This window comes from Lactuca saligna, chromosome 9, assembly GCF_052625555.1.
Source record: "Lactuca saligna cultivar CGN05327 chromosome 9, ASM5262555v1, whole genome shotgun sequence".
NCBI classification, from domain to species: Eukaryota; Viridiplantae; Streptophyta; class Magnoliopsida; order Asterales; family Asteraceae; genus Lactuca; species Lactuca saligna.
The window spans coordinates 46,020,649-46,039,295 of record NC_136425.1 but is presented as its reverse complement, the minus strand read 5'-3'; the positions used below and the strand labels follow the sequence as shown (position 1 = coordinate 46,039,295).

The 18,647-nt window shown below is 34.9% G+C and overlaps 1 protein-coding gene across 1 annotated transcript; it reads right to left on the bottom strand.

Annotated features, from left to right (window-relative positions):
* Positions 1-13,215: 13,215 nt before the first annotated feature.
* Positions 13,216-18,429, bottom strand: LOC145016302 (putative indole-3-pyruvate monooxygenase YUCCA11). Its single transcript, XM_078974667.1, has 6 exons — positions 17,812-18,429; positions 17,459-17,692; positions 17,246-17,368; positions 16,996-17,165; positions 13,972-14,102; positions 13,216-13,868 (listed from the first exon to the last, which is right to left on the bottom strand). Exons 1-6 carry the CDS (start codon positions 18,427-18,429, stop codon positions 13,216-13,218), a joined length of 1,929 nt encoding a protein of 642 aa, XP_078830793.1.
* Between the last annotated feature and the right edge of the window lie 218 nt (positions 18,430-18,647).

Here is an 18,647-nt window from a genome sequence, read left to right as displayed (position 1 = left end):
GTAAAGTGAGGATAACGGGAATGGGTAATCGGGATAGTGATTGGTTTGTGAAATTAAATATAATTTATTTATTGTGGGTTGAAAACCCTATATGCTCACGAGGCTCCCAAGCCTGACCCACTCAGTTTGATTTGTATTACAGGAAGTGGCGCAAGGGCGTAAGATGGATGAATCATCGAGTTGTTTTGTTTACAAGTCTGTATATGTATATATTTGTTGAATGACTTGTAATGTTATCGTTTATGCTTTATGGTCTGTATCGGAACATGACACCCCGAGTTTTAATTATATAATGAAAATGCATCTCTTGATGAAATGCTTTGATAAATATTATTTTATCATGTTTTGTTTTGGGAACAAATTCCGCAACACTTTTAAATCAAAAGGATTTACTCTGAAATTATTTTAAAAAACATAAATGAAATCGGTCTTTTCTGGCCGTGATTTTGGGGATGTCACATTGAGTCCTTTGAGCATGATTTGAGGTCGAAACCTCAGATCTGGATTGTAAGAGATCTTGTGAGTCAAAGGACATGAACGTTATTGAGCTAGGGACAAGATCTTGTGCATTTAACCCTTGTTGGAGCTTGTATTGGCATTATGGAGCAAATATACCATGCATGAATGTAAAAATCGAGGCTTTACATGACATTCAAGCCTTAGGAGACTAGATCTAGAGTTTGGAGTGGTGGATCTGCCTTAAAACGTTTGAATGAGAATACAGAATGAATGGACTCGCCAAGTCAATGAGTTGACTCAACGAGTTGGCTAAGGTTTTCCCCGATGAATCTGGGCAAGGGTAACTCGTCGAGTTGATGAGAGAACTCGATGAGTTGAGTTGGGTTTTCGCAACGTTCTGAAGGAACAAGGGGGACTTGACGAGTCACATAGATGCACTCGGTGATTCAGGTCAACATGGACAGTTGACTCGAGTATTGACTTTTGTTGACTTTATGTAACATTCAAAAAATTCAAACCAATTTAAAAATTTTAAAACATTTCAAAGCATTAAAAATCATTACAACTTTTTCTCAAAATGTATAATATCAGAGTTTTCCTAGAGACATAGGTAAAGCATGAGGAGCTGTACGATCACGCCTTTGCCTTCCCGCGATTATCAGAAGTACCTGAAACAAAATCAACAACTATAAGCCCGAAGCTTAGTGAGTTTCCCCAAAATACCAACGCCATACAGATTTAACCATATCATATAAACATATAAGAAAACAGCAAATAACATGCATAATGAGCCATCAGTCTGACTGGACTGACTCCCGGTCCTCAACCTATCTGGACCGCTCTCCGAGCCATCGGCATGTCTATACCGCCCCCAATTAAAACTTTTGTTTTCTATAATTAACATTGCTAACTTGCAACACTTATCATAATTATCATGCTCCCACCAACTTGATGATTATTGATATAACACTTATGCTCCCACTAGCTTTGACATGTACCCAGAAATTAGCTGGACTTCCAGAAATTTATACTTTATTGACTTTCTTACCAAAGTTCAGATTTCTGATACGAAATGCTTTGATAAGACATTATCAAAATCATACACCTTTTCTTAGATATCTCATATTTGTGTCTAAACAATTTTTAGAACTATGAAAAAAGATGTCGTAATCATAGTCTCAAATGTTTAGACCTTTTCTATTTCTCACAAGTCCAGGTTAGTGTGCCGGTTAACCACACACGCTCCACTAACAACTTTGAGAATGCAAATATCACAATTCCTATCTACTTAAAATCTACTTAGTGAAAGCGTTTCCTAACCATAATTTTCATGAATCGGAGAGAAACCTTATGACACTTAGATTTTAGGGTGTATGTGTTCCTATCCACATGAATATTTAAAAACCATAATCACAAGACAAGGTTAGTGACAAATCCAAACTCATATGTACTGAACTTGTGCAATCTTAACTTCTTACCACTTGGTAGCACAAGGGCTTGCCATTGCTTCCAAGTAGTTATGCAAACAACTGAGAACTTGTAGAACTCAGATGCATAGTCAACATTAATCGGAATGGGCACAAAAATAAGAATATATCAACATGATAGGTTACCAACCTCAAGTCGTGCACTAGTGATAAGCTACAAGTTTTATTCTTGATTAGTTCTTGAAACTTTTTTAGGATCTATTAGACTCCTACTGTCCTCTTGAGACATAAGACTCTCTTTCCAAGTACCATGCCTTGACAACCAAATATTCAATAGATAGTGAGGATTTTTATCAAGATAAACACTTCACACAATTAGCCTTAGTTGGTCTTTGTTTTATCCAAAACATCACAACTTACCAATTTCAAATGTACAAGAGTAGAACATATTTTACTCTTACATGTGACAATTGTTATAACCTTCTTTAATATATGTCACTCAAGTTACAATCTTAGAGTATGACTTTAAGACTTGTTTTGGAACGAAGTGTGACTCATATTCTTGATTTAACCATTTCAAAAATTCATGACTCCTCTTCTTAGCCGTAAGAATGCACTAAGAAGTCCTTAGAGGTTGATTTGTGATATGGTCTCACAATCATTAAGATGATCATAAAACATGATACTAAAGTACTCTCTCATCTTTTCAGATTTGATAAAATTTTATCTTTCTGCCTAATTTGATTCCTCTCATTCGTTCTACCATTCATTGAAACTTTTTCAATGTTTTAGAATTTAACTTAAGCCTGGAAGTATAACCATAATTACTAAACTTTAGTAATAATGAAGAATAGTATTATTGATCTTTTGTGGTGGACTTTGACCAGTGCACAAGAAGGTGTACTTGATCCCTTAGTCCTTCACTTCACTCACATATACATGTGAGCAAGTAATTAGTCTTAATTTTTCCAAAGATGAAAATGATCATTCATCATACAATATAAATTTCCATGATTCCAAGTTTCAGTCCAATTGAAACTTGGTGAAGAGAATCTTTCCTTATTTGGTAAATTTAGACACTACCGTAAATGAAAGAATCAAATTCATATTTCCATTATTGATAGAAACATACACATATCAATTTTTCATAAATGCCATTGCAATGAGATATAAAATAAAACAAAACAAAATTTTATTTATTTATAAACTATGAAAAATGTTTTCCTTACAGTGCAATTTTAAATGTAAAATATGCTATTACATATTTCCTAGCAATCTATCATAACTCCTAAGTAGTAGCTCAAAAATCCAGTCTTCGAACCATGCCATTGAAATCCATCTTCACGATCAGATTCAATATACTCTTCTTTTAAGCTTCCTTCCCTTTGCTTGATCATGCAAAACATCAAAATGCAACATAGTCACATCATGTATTAAGAATCATAAATTAGGAACTTAAGAGAGTTAGATAGTGGAATTACCTAAAGCAGAGATAAATTTTTTGATTCTTCCTTCTCTCAGATCTTTTAGGTAGTTAGGCCAGCTTCACAACCAATGCCCCTTCTCTTGAAAATAAAAAAAATATAGACTCTTTGGGAATGGTACACAGGACTATCATAGACTTAGCCTTTCCCTTTACCTTTTGGTCAACCGGGTTGACCAAGGCTGATCCCTTTCCATTGGGAAGAGAAAGCTTTTCTGGACTTCTAATGTTACCATTGTCAGTGTCCATGGAGGTTTGAGAAATAGACCTTCCACCTAAATTTACTTTTCCAGTGCGCCAAAACATTTTTGATTCAGCAGTAACAAGAAAATAGGTAAGATCAGTAAGGGTCATGTCGTGATCTGTCACATAGTAGTTCTTAATGAACTTACTATACGACTCAAGAAATGACTGAAGAACCCAGTCAATGGCCAACTTCCTTGGAACAACGACACCTAACATTCTCAACCTGTCAATGTATGACTTCATTTCTAAGACATGAGTACACATAGGTCATCCATCTTTATGTTTCATTGCAAGTAGGGATTGAGTGCCCTTGAACTTTTCAAGTCTTCGAGCTTGTGGGTCAGGGAGAATAATTAGAGGAGGTGGAGGAGGAGAAGTATGATTTCCATGATCCAATCGCGGGACATCATCTTCATTAGGAAAGCTTGTTCCAAGAGATTTGGGAAGATCATAGTTGTTTGATCTCAACATCTACAATGGGAGAAATTCAAGTTAGTTTATTTAAGCCCTTAATAGAACACCCAATATGAAATATTAAGTCTAGTACCCAACACAATATTTTATAACTTGGAAGAGGTTTGCCGTAATCCAAGCTATAAAATATTTGAAGGTAGACGAATGACGATTCACCAATTTCCACCATCAAAAACGAAATATAAATTAGGTTTTAATTGGTTTGAAACTCCTAGATCTTTTGAGATTCATTGAACTTTTCAATGGCATGTGTAAATCTCGATTGCGCCCTCTCAAGTTTGTGACTGGGATGTCGAGGATCACAAACAAGGTGTGAATAACCATGCAAATTAACTTGGTTCCCTTAATCATTATCACCTAATTGATGTGCCGGTTATCTACACGTGCTCCACCGATCTATGATAAACATTAAGTCACCCTTTGTCACTCTTACTAGTTCATGTTAGTGTGTCGGTTACCCACACATGCTCCAACAAGGACTTGGTAAGGTTTAAAGTGTAATTTCATGGGTTAGCACCAAATTCACATTTTACTAAAGTAACTAAGATTGGGAATTTATAAAAAGTTTAGTTACTTTATATTTATCATTATACTTATAATGAGAATTATAGTCGTTGTTCTACTCGTTCGGCTAACGACCCTCCACTAGTCAAGGAAGCGATGGGTGAGAGTGAACACCCATTAAGTTGCCATTTTATAGGCAATAACCTTGTACCCCCCCCCCCCCTTATAGACTTGCTTCGTGAATGAGGCCTACTAATGGTAAGACTGACTTGCTCTCATACACACACACACACACACATATATATATATATATATATATATATATATATATATTATTATTATTATTATTATTATTATTATTATTATTATTATTATTATTATTAACTTATAATACTATAAAGTATAATGGTTGAATTTTAACTTTTAAAACTCTAGGGTTTGGAATTAAAGTGTGTATGTGATTTTACATATTCCAAAACTTGAGGGTAAGTTTTGAACAATTCAAAAAATTTTGATTTTTCACAAATTATGAGTTTAATTAAGGTTTTTAAAAACTTTAATGAAGAGACTTTTGAACATCCATAACTTGAGAACAAGTTATGGAGTCCAATAAAACTATTTATGAGAAAGACTCTTCAATTATGTAACATATGAGTTTTTTAATGGATCTTTAAAAGAAATGACTTTTGGTAATCCATAACTTGAGGAAAAATTATGGACTCCATTAAAAAACATTTAGATCAAGAATTAACTAACAAACAATTTGCAAATAATTCCTATGTTCTACCAAAACTCATAAGTGTATGAACAATCATATCAACAATTTAAAGAATCATATAAACTTGAAATTTTGACAATAACCTTGAAATTGGTTTACCATAATCATTACCACATCAAAAACAAGTTTTATAAGTCCAAAATATCTTAAGGTAATGATTCTAGACCAATTCCAACCTTAAAACTCAAAGATATGCCGTCAGGGGTCCAAATCGTCGAGTGCAAGAACCAACTCCACGAGTTGGATGAATTTGTACATGGACTCGGCGAGTCCCCAACCCAAAACAACAAAAAATCTATTTTTCATCAATTGCATCAAGTATAACTAAAAACCAAGCCTAGGCTCTGATACCACTGATGGGTTTTGAGCAGTCTAACACTCCTATGGTGTACATGCAACCCTATCAACCTTGGATATATGTTTTCTCTATTATACATTCAAATATTCAATATTCCAAGGGTTCATCCTAACTAGCATAATATGAAGTATATACAATACAATAATCTAGTAGAATGACAAACCTTTTGATGGAGCTTGAAGTCTTGAACCTTTAAGATCTTAGTGCCCCAAGTGTTGCACCTCAAATGGTTCACACAACACCAAAAACAATTTGGAATAACTTGAGAATAAGGATACTAGCACCAAACTCGGTTTGCCCTCTTGTGTATACACACTAGTGCTTAGCACCATTTCATGAAACATAGATCTCTTTATATAGTGTGGAGGATTAGAGTTACATTCATGTAAACCCATGGGTTAAAAACTCCATGGACTATCCATGCAAGCTTAGCCCAACCTAAATGAACTTGGCCCATCCTATATATATATATATATATATATATATATATATATATATATATATATATATATATATATATATATATATATATATATATATATATATATAAGAGTCCATATTTAATTAGTTCCTTTTTTATCACTAAATTAATTCTTGATCAATACTAATTAAATAATATGATTTCATATTAATATATTAGAACTTATAATATATTAATATAAATCGTTAGTATCCTTTTTCTCATTTAGTCTATCCAATTGTTCCGATGCCATAGAACTCAAATGGACCATGCTACTCTCGGGTCGAGTACATACCAATAATAGTTATAGGCTTAGATATCTAATCCAACAGGAGGGTCCTCACCAAGACGCATGAGACCGAAGGGTCCATGCCGAGTTATAGCCATGAGAGGATTGTTATTTATGTATGAGGTATTTTGGGGAACTCACTAAGCTTTGTGCTTACCGTGTTGTGTGACATGTGTTTCAAGTACTTCTCAGGATCGCGGGAAGGCATCGGCTTGATTGTACACATCGATTTTGAGACTATGTGGATGATTATGGGATAGTGACATTTTTATGTGGATTTGTGTTGACACTCGAACAATTATGTTTTCGAGAAATATATTATGAGCTTTTATGTGTTTTAAAAATGAAAAATTTGGTTTGAAAGTTTACGTTGTTACAAGTTGGTATCAGAGCCTTGGTTTGAGGGATTCAGGTGTACCTTCGGGTATGTGTAAACTCAAACTGGGGATTTGAGAAAAAATTTCAAAAGAAATGATTTTTCTAAAATGAGAAAGAGTTTTAAGAGAAAATGAGTTAGAGCAGTGTGTATAATCAGCCAAAGCCCGAATGGTGATTTCCCAAAATACCCTTACTTATTTGTATTATGAGATATTTATGAGATATTAGTGATGCATGATAGAGGATAGGCTAAGTAATTCATATTTGGGGCTAGAGTTGCCTGATTTGTTATGCATTAGCCTAGAAGTTATTGCTATCTGTTATATGCCTTGAGTATATGCTCAGTAAGAGTATCTAGCAGGAATCACTTAGAGAGAGTTCTGAGTTGAGGGATAATCTAGGAGAGATACCTAGATGAGCATATGAGAGATCTACTGAGAGGGTGGTCTATTATTCATGAGAGTTAGAGTACTTGTGAAGTAGGATCTTAGGAGGAGGACTTGGGGTGACTACAGGGTGGTGTGGAAGGTAGTATTGGGCCCGTATTACTAAAAGCACCGGATCTATATGCAACCCAAGTAAGAATCCTTAGGATGCTAAGGAACAAGTAGGGACGGGTGATCGAGTGTGAGTATGCTCGAGTGAGTCTCTGATGATTTTTCGTGTTGTGTTTTAGAGACATCATGTTGGGTACACACCACAACCCCGGGAGCAGTAGGACTAGTGATGAGGAGATTCGCAGGATCATCCATGATGAGGTGGCCGCAACCATTCGAGAGGTGATACCAGAGATGTTCGGGTCTATTAAGACCACACTGATTGAGATGTTTGACGAGCAATACGCTGACATTACTGAGGCTGCTGCTGCTGCTACTGCCCCTACATTCATTGTCGCTGCTAGGCCATAGGGAGGTGACTCGTTGTTGTTTCGGGAGTTCAACAACATGAAACCACTAGAGTTTGATGGGCGCATGATCCGATTATAGATGGATTACTAACATTGAGGAATGCTTCTATACGTGTTCATGTCCAGAGCATCTGAGAGTCCGGTCTGGTGGAAGTTTGTGATGACTGATTTTACCCCTGCAGATCATGCTGCAGTGACTTGGGAGAGGTTCACCAAGTTGATTTGAGATGAGTATGTTCCCCACGTGGAAAATGAACGTTTGGCACATGATTTTTTGTCTCTCAAGCAGAAGACAGACTCGGTGACTGAGATTAGAGGATGTTTCATGAGAGGGTGTTGTTCTTCCCTTAGCACATGTCCATGGAGCAGGCATGTGTGAGTCAGTATTTGAGCATCTTGATGAGGGATATTCAGGAGTTCGTGGTGAACTCGTCTTATCGGACATTAGCTAAGTTGCAGACTAATGCCAGGAGGAGGGAGATTGAGTTCGAGATCCAGACCAGAGAGGAGGGAGAGCAGCAGGGGAGAGATAGGATACCGACATAGTCACAACCGGTGGCTAAGTGGGTGAAGACTGATGATTCAAAGTTGGAGGCCAGAAGGGCCGCACTTGTAGCAAGTGCGGAAAGACCCACGAGGGATCTTACCGGGCAGAGATTTGCTACAAATGCGGAAAGGAGGGGGATATCGCGAGGGACTGCACCAAGGCATTTTCTTTTTCCTTTCACTACAACTAGATAGACCATCGGAAGGCTGAGTCTCCCTAGCTTACCCAGGGATCAGCCCAGACTACCACTCCTGTTGCTTTACGTGTTGCTGATGGCCGGCCAGGGAAGGCCGAGCCTCCGAGGGCTTGTGGGAAAGCATTTCAGCTGATAGCGGAAGAGGTCTGTGCCATGCTTGATGTTGTTGCTGGTACTTTTCTTATGAGTTTTGTACCTACTTTGGTGTTGTTTGACTCGGGTGTGAGTCGATCTATCGTGTCTTTAGCTTTTAGTCGCCACATCAGTATCCTACGTGAAGCGTTAAGTCAACCTCTGAGAGTTTCTATAGCTGACAAGCATGCAGTTTTTCCTACTGATGTATTCCGAGGGTGGCTACTAGAGATTTTTGGTGTTGAGTTCCCGATAGACCTGGTGCCAATCGCGATGGGTGATGTATGTGTCATAGTGGGCATGGATTGGTTGAGTCGATTTAGAGCTGTGATTGACTGCAAGCGTTAAATGGTGATCATACGAGACCCTAGTGGGGGAGTGCTTACGGTGTATGTCGAGGGTACTAGATCTAGATTCGCCTTCTGCTCTACTGCCAGAGCGAGACAGAGTCTACAACAGGGTTGTATGGGTTTTTTGGCGTATGTGATGGATACGCGAGTTGCTACAGAAAGGGCGAGTTCTATCACTGAGGTTCTGATAGTGTGCGAGTTTCTAAATGTTTTTTCCGGAGGAGTTGCTACAGAAAGGTAGGTGGAAGGGTTTTATCAGACCGAGTAGCTCACAGCTCCATCGCCGAGGAGTTGCTAGAGAAAGGCCGAGTTCTATCGCCGAGGTTCTGATAGCGGTGCCTATCACTAAGGCACCTTATCGCCTTGCACCACCAGAGATACAGGAGTTATCCTCACAGCTCTAGGAGCTGCTGCGGAACGGTTTTATCAGACCGAGTAGCTCACCATGGGGAGTGCCGATCCTTTTTGTCAAGAAAAAGGATGGTTCACACCGGATGTGTATTGTTTACCGGGAGTTGAACAAGCTAACGATCAAGAACCGTTATCCACTACCAAGGATTGACGATCTGTTCGATCAGTTGTAGGGAGCATCTTAGTTTTCCAAGATTGATTTGAGATCCGGATATCATCAGATGAGAGTCTGTGAGGAGGATATCCATAAGAAGGCCTTTAGGACTCATTATGGGAACTACGAGTTTGTGGTGATGCCTTTCAGACTCACTAACACACCGGCATCATTCATGGACCTCATGAACTGGGTGTGCAAGCCTATGTTGGATCGATCGGTGATCGTGTTCATCAACGATATTCTGGTGTATTCGAGATCTAGAGAGCAGCATGAGGAGCATATTAGAGAGATCCTTGAAAAATATGTGGTTCCTTAGATAATCATTAGTAATGGTTCTCTATTTAACTTTTTAATATATATATATATATATATATATATATATATATATATATATATATATATATATATATATATATATATATATATATATAATTTCATCTGAAATAGGGATAGAAATTGGAAAATGTTTCTATATAATGTTCAAAGTAGATTAAAAGTGGAGTAATAGTGAAACACATGACTAACACATGATTGAACAAAACATATTCTTACTATAAATTCATATTCTTAATATGAGATATAGTAAATAGATTTCAAGAAAGACCACTTTTCTTAATAGACATCTACTTGATGATATCTATATAGATTAGCCTGGAGTTTTTTTTAATCCAAGTTATCCTAACAAAATGTGTAGAGCTTGATATCCACTTGTGGATATAAAGTAAACATCTAAAGGTTATAATCATCATTTTATGTAAAACCACAAGGTGTGTTTATATATTAAAATGAATAGAACATGTGTTTTTACTAAGAACTAGTGGGAGCATAGTGAAATTCCTAATCTTGTATGAATAAGACATACTTAATCATTTGAAATCACATTCTGACTAAGCAAGGTCGTTTTCACCATGACTTGGAAAGTGTTTCTAAAATAAAAGACTTAAGAAGGAGAAGACACATTCTTGGAATGTAAAATCTATAAGGGATAGATAAAATGAATGTTAAAATTTTCATGTACATATACATATATTGGCAATATCTTGAAAGGTATCAAGACATAAGATTCTTTTCGAGAATTCTTGGCATTGTCATATGGCACCATTATGAGCTAGCCTCAAAAGTACATAACTCATAGGCTTGAACTAGATGAAATGATTTATATTCTATTTGCTTGGCAAATGAATTCATCATTTACGCCATTTTATGCATAAGACATCGTATTTGATCATGTTGTAGGCATGTGATAGGATACTAATTGAATACATGCTTAAGTCATTAGATGACTAAGAGAGCATTCTAAAAGTACTTTAGAAGAACTAAGATAATGTATATGAGACAATTAGTTTAGAAAGGATCTTTATGGAAAGAGCTACACAAGATGTTAATTTCTAAACATATATAAATAATTATGAATTATAATTGGATTTTGATAAGTCTTGTTGTAATGAGGTCCGAGCAAGACATAATGACACAATCTAGTACAAAATAAGAATACACTACTTTAGAAGTTGAATTCAAATATGATTGGACGAATGAGATCTTTGAAAAACTATGTTGATTTATGCCATTCAAGGATCATATAGAAATCTTTATGACTTCGAGATTATACTTAATCTAGCTAAGAGACTCTATGTCACGAAAGAACACCAATCATATTCTCCAAGATATTTAACTATACCTAGAGTAAAGTTAAGTATGGAGATGATAGTATTCACAAAATTCATATAAATTAAATTTTGTCAGACCCATTGATAAAGTCATTCTTTTGAGCTAAGTATGAATGGTCACACTTCAGCTGTAAGACTTTATTATTCTAGAAATGGGATTTGCATTTGCATTTAGTATTTGGATATTGGAACATTATAACAATAAATATTAGATAATGTTGTGATATATTGGGATATAGTCATCACATTAATACTTGTTGTGTTCTATATTAACATCTTTAATCCATGAATAATGTTATTACTCTAAAAGTTCATAGTCGGTTATAATTGTGGGAGTAATTATAAAGTAAGACTTATATGAATTGGATTGGTTGGATTTCACTAGATGAAAGTTGGTAAGTGGTTGTAACCAAGTTTCCTAAGTACTTGTCAGAGAACTACTATTGAACTGACCCACATCAAGATCATCTAATGGATCGCTATCATGAATGATACTTGATTAAAAAGGTACTATCTTTGTATCCTTAACACCTAAGATACATAGTGGGACTTAAGTGTAGAGAGTATTATGCTTTGATATGGTCAAATGTTGTTCCTTAACCAGGAAGTTATAAAATCCATTTTCAGGTATGGTGTGAACTATGCAAGAGGCTTATATAGTCAAGATGGGATTTGTTCCTCTTATGTGTTGAGAGTTAGACATCTAAGGCACCTTACAAAGAGTTGAACAACCAATGAGATTGATCGCGGTTCGTATCTCATGTTCAACATAATGTCTGTAGCAAAGGGATAACTAATAAACTTACCTTATACACTAATTACAACTTTGAGCTTCTTAGGAATTAGGCATTGATAAAATGGCACAAAGTTGTATGTTGATGGGGGCAGTGAAATATTGCTAGATATTCACCACTGTCTATATCAATCTAATATAAGTCTTGCGCACGTGGGAGATTGAAAGGTCTAGTAAGCTCAAGAGTCATATTAAAGTGATATTACTAATTAAAATATGATACTAATGGGTCATACTAACAAAAATTTGATATGATTCATTATTTATTAGAAATTGATTTTAATAAATATTCAATAAAACTCTTATAATTAAATTGGAAATTAGTTATTTCATGGAAATAATAATTTTTATTAGCAAGTAACATTATATTATTTCATATGGTATAAATTAATAAGTCATGCACAACTTTTTGGACTAGTAGAAACCCTTTTGTCTTTTACTCAAAAGACAAAGTTTATATTTTATAAAACTTGAGTTTATAAAATTTAAACTAACTCTTCCTTTTATTTATAAATTCCGAAAATTAGATAAAGATAAAGGAGTTATGGGATTTCCATTAGTTATTCAAAAGAAATGAAGCATGAGAGACATGTTTATAACATAGGGACATATGTGGTTAAAGTGTTAAGACCTAATGGTTAATACTTTCACTTTATGCATATAAATAAAAGGCTTACATTCTTGAAATGTTGCTCATTTTCTTTCCTTTTAAAACCATAACATGCTTAGAGCATGTTACTCTCTCCCTTTTGTTCTTCTTTTCTTCAAGAATACTTGCATCTTCATGCCCTCTTTAAGTTCATATTGGTTATGAACTTAAAGCTTAAGGGTTTAAGAGTTTATGGACTAGCATCCACATCAAGTTGAGTCATTGTTGGTATCTCAAGGGTTCCACATTCTTCATCAACTTCCAAGCCTCCCAAGAGTACCCAAAGAACTACAAATGTTGTTATTTCTTCATCCTTTCTATTGTTGGTATTTTAATCTTTCTATAACTTGCAAGAAGATCTTTAGTGGGTATACAATGTTAGTATTATTTCAAAAATTAAAGTCTTCTGTTGCCATAGTTTTCTAGTTTATGAAACTATTTTTGAACTAAAACCCAACAAAGCTTCCCATGCATCCACAAGTTGCAGTTTAATATCCTTTACACTCTCAACTCGGCTTTCCCAACGACTTTGACACAATTACTTAAGACTCTAAGCTTTAACATTATCTTTCAAAATTTCCCACCTCTTAGTAGAATTTGCAAAGATAGTATAAATACGTTGGATGAATCCAAAAAAGTTCTTTCCTTTAACACAATTGTTTGCCATATCACATAATGTTAGATTAAGAGAATGGAAATCACAAGGAGTGTAAAGTGCTCTAGGATTTATATCTAAAAATATCTTTTGTACTCCTTGGTGTTTTCCTTTCATGTTTGCTCCATTGTCATAGTCTTGACCACACATATCATCAATTTGAAGACCAAGAGACTTTAACACCTCAAGTGTAATATCAAATAATCCTTTTTCGGAGGTATCATCAACATTCAAAAAACCTAAAAAGGACTCCTCAATAGTAACAAAATTATATGATAACTTTAAATACCTCACTATTATAGTCATCTGTTCTTTGTGACTTGATTCTGGAGTATAATCAAGTATGACCGAGCAGTACTTTGCTTCCTTTATCTTCTTGATAAGTTCTTTTTTAATTTCTTCAGCTAGAAAAAATATTAGTTCGTTTTGGATTAGGTGGCCAAGATAATGCACATGAAGCCCTTCACTTGTGATCCATCGCACATGCTCTTTGATAACCGGCTCAAACTTTTCCAACATTTCAATGACACCCAAAAAATTTCCATTACCTATTAAATACATATAACAAATAAAAAGTGGAATTGGTCATCATAATTAACAAAAAGAGTTTTAGTGGAACTGGAGCAAAAAAAAAATACAATTTATAGTTACCTTTTTTATACAACTTTTCATTGGATCCACAAAATGCTAAATTATGTTTAGCAAGAGAGTTCATTACTACAATAATTCTTAAAAGCACTTGTTTCCAATAATCTCTTTCTTTCTTGAAATGCTCAATTGAACTATATCAATTGTTTCGTTCAAGGTCAATCTTTGACACATGTCAAACCACTTATTCCTATTTGTAAGATGATCCAATGAATTTTTGTGTTCTTTAACCCTAGTGGTAACATGGTGCCAATCTGCATAACCTTCACCATCCAATTTACCTTTCGAAATCCCTTTTCTAAACACTTTACAACAAAAACAAAATACCCTTTCTAGCTCTTTCTAATATACTAGTCATTCTCTATCACACTTCTCCAAATTTGATAAAGTTCTTGTATATAAAGCATAAAATCATCTACCAAATTTATCGTAGAGACCATACATAATACTGTTATCTCTTTTAGGACCTTTCTCAACAAAAAAATTAATCTCATCAAAAATAAGTTTTTCCCACCTTCTTGGATCATATATATCAACAACTCTCCAACAGGCTCATGCTCTTCTGTCTCTTCTACTACTACATGCTCTTCTCTTCAATGTGCTTTTCAACATACTCTTTAGTATGTTGTCTATGGATAAACTTATCTATAGCACCAACGTCAACCTTTCTCTTTTCTTCATCTAGTTTTGACTTTACACGTTTTTAATAACTGGATGATTGTTTAGACTTCATCACTACAAGTTCATTAGTTTCAAGTTTCAAGTTTTCAACTTTCAACATTCAAGCAATTACAATAAACATAATTTAATAAACAATTTTACAATAAACATAAACTCATAATTTAACCTACTAAACTGATTTCTATAAATCTTAGAAACTAATTCATTCATTCATTATTTTATTAAACTGATTTCTATAGTAGATAAACTAATAATAAAATATTAAATTCATTAAATATTCTATTAAACTGATAATCTGTGAAAGTATGAATCATTCAAGTATGCAATTGACAACTATAAACTTGATAATCCTCAATTGCTCATAAATCTTACCTAATTGGTTGATTAGCAGGAGATAAAATCAGATAATCAACCTTGATAATCCTCAATTTCTCATAATAGATCGTCAACCCTTGCTGAATGGCATTGAGCCGTTGAGTTGCTATCTTGCTGTTGCTGAATGCCTGAAGCGGTGAATTGCATTCACGATTCACCCTTCTCTTGTATTGCTATGCTGCCGATCGCTTTTTTTTTTTTTTTTTTAAAACAAATGAACTAATCGAGTAATGAGTAATCGATGATCGTGATGTGGCTTCCCGCTTCTGTTTCGTTCCTTCGTTCAAATGATCAATACCTTCTTGTAGATTATTGGGATGCAAATTGCATATACTACAAAAAAAAAAAAAATGGGCCCTTAAAATCTTGGGCCCTGTTCCAATGCCCATATTGCACATGGGCTAAACCAACATTGCATCCACATCCATATACCTGTTCAGGAGATAGAATCGAGATTTTTTTTTGGAGATTAGGAGATGAAGATGTTGAGAGTTCATTTGAGTTGAAAGGTGGCGAGTTTCTATGGCAGAATCGACCGCTTATGCCATGAATTAGGAAATTGTGAGAACGCTCTAATTCTGATCCAGAAAAAGAGCTATGCAAACTGCAAATGAACATCGAAAATGGTATAAAGGCCGAACCCTAAATCGATAGTGATATGGCGAAGAACATCGAGAAATTTAATAGAAGACAACATGGAATGCGAAGTGTATTTCGTTTGTGGAAAATCAAAAGCCTCTTCTGAAGGGAAAGTGTTATATATATACCCGAAGTAGTTGTTATTCTTCGTCTTCTTCGTCGCGAAGCGTGTTGATTGGAGATTGTTGTGTCCTCGAATCAAAGGAGGAAATCAGCTAAAACCTTGTATTCAACTTTCGCTAACCCAAATGTTCAGGAAGAATCAATTTGTGGAGTTTACCGGAGATGTGAACTGTTCGTTTCATGGATTCAAGAGGAGATAAAGATACGATGAACAAAAAAGCAGAGAAGATTCAAATTTGAGGATCAATGGAGTCCAACGGAAATTCAAAGATTAGAATAGCAAAAAGGAAGAATCGGTGGAGAAACAAATGGTAACGGAAGAAAAAGGGGAAGTCTGTGTTCTAGGTTGAAAGAGGCAGTGACGCTGCGATTGGAGCCAAATAACGGTTATGCAGACGAGAGGCGAACATGTGTATCATCTTCACCTGCAAGCCGACGACGATGTAAATGAAGCCCTAGCTCGAGCACAGTCGATACCAGTTATATAAGTCAAACCACACAACCACCAACTTCAAACTGAAATTGTAGATAAGCATGCTTGATTTTTATTGTATGACAAATTATACAAATATGAAAGGCATATGGACGCTTGAAAACTAAAATATAAGTAGCAACATAATACATTTAAATAATTGCAAAAATATAGAAATAAAAAACAAAAACAATCATTTTTTTTGGATTTCGGATATATCCGAAAATTTATAAAACTAGTATCTGTATCTGAATCCGAAAAATCGGATATCCGGAATTTTGGATATCCAAATTATTGTATAATTTTGTTTCGGATTTCGGATTTTTCAGATCGTATTTCAAAACCCCTAATTATGAGTGGGCTGAATGGTGGTGTTTGGCCTAAACCATATTTAATTTTGTTCTTTGTATTTTGTTTGTTTTTCAACCCTATTGTAGTTTCTAGCTACCCGGGATGCTTTTTACTTTTAATATATTTCTCTGTTTCCAAAAAAATTTAAATTCAAAATCAAAATTTGCATTACAGGATATTTGCATATCTTTTTTTATAAATTTCACAAAAATATAGAAATAAATTACGTAACTTTCCATAAAGACATAATCAACAAAATTACCCTATAATATTCGTCATAAAAGAAAGTAAACATTTGGATCAGTACTAAATCATTAAATTAGTACATTGTAGATTGTACAATACAGATGTACATTTAAAGGTTCGTTCTCCTGATAAATGCTTACTTCTTTTTAACAATTTGGGAGATATCATTAGCAATATTCTTTGCATCATTTGAAATACCGAACAATCCAGCACTTGAAAATCCTGCACAGTAAAGACCATCTACCCCTTTCCAATGATTCGGGCTCTTAAGATGTGGCATTCCTTTTTCATTAAACAACCCTCCATCATGCTAATTAAAACCAAAAAAAATTGGATTAACCATAAACAAAATCGTAAGTAAATATAACTCTAATCACATTAGATATATACCTTAAACCATTTCCTCACATTGGTTTTAAAACCAGTAGCAAAGACTATGGCATCAAATCGTTTCTCTTGACCATTTGAAAACTTGATTTGATCACCTTTTATCTCTTCAATTGACTTCATTACCTTATGACACAACGAAAATATCATAAAAGTTAGTCATTGGTTAAACTGTTATAAATTTGATATTAAAAGAAGATATGTAACAAGGTTTACCTCAATGTCTCCGGTTTTGATCCTTGAAACTGTTCCAACATCAATAACGGCCGATCTTCCAGTTTCTCGTTTAAGATAAAATGGCCCTCTTGTTGGCCTTTGTATTCCATATTTACAAAGATCTCCATACAACAACTTACTAAACATTAAAACAATTTTATCCACAAAACTAAACGAAAAATATTTCAGTAAATACATCCCGAGTTGCACTAACTCCTTTGGAAGCACATGTACCTGTCACAACAATAAAAATACATGAAATGCATTTATATCATAAGTGCATATTCAAACACCGAGTGGGAGAATATTAGATGAATGAACGTAAGATAACATGGAAAAAAGAGAGTACTTACAGGGCTACGAACAACAATTGACGTTTGGGCACCCCAGTTGAACAAATCATAAGCAATTTCCATGCCAGAATTTCCAGCACCAACAACAAGCACATTTTTGTATCCAAATTTCTTTCCATTTTCGTATTCACTAGAGTGTATGATTGACCCTGTGAAGCTATCTAAACCATTAACACTAGGGATATATCCTTCACTGTTTTCACCTGTTGCTACCACAAGAAACTCTCCGACATACTCTTCCACAAAACCTGAAACCCCATTTTGGGCTTTAACAACCCATCTCTTTGTAACCCTGTCATACCATGCACTCTCGACATTACGATTGTACAATGGATCTACATTGAATCTAGTAACATACTTATGCAAGTATTGAACAAACATATATTTGGGTACAAATGTGGGTGCTGAAGCTGGAAATGGCATGTGAGGGAGTTCACAAAAGTTTTTAGCTAAGTGAAGCGACAAACAATCGTAAGCCTTCTTTTGCCATAAAGATGCATAACAATCATCCCTTTCCAAAATGAGATTTGGAATAGAGAGAAGATTGAGACATGCAGATGTTGCAAGTCCCGCAGGTCCTGCTCCTACTATCAGAACAACGGTTTCATGCTTCATCATCTTTATTCAAGCTCTTAAGTGTGGTTTTGCTCTGATGATTGTATGGATGAATGGATGATGAAGTAGACCATGCGATTATAACTCTTTATATAGGAACACGATGAACAGACAAACCATACTAATTTTCCTTGATCCAAGGAACCGTTACTTCGAAATTATTTTATTCATATTGTTCTTATATACGTGAATCAAATTGCATCACTCATCGAATTTGTCCC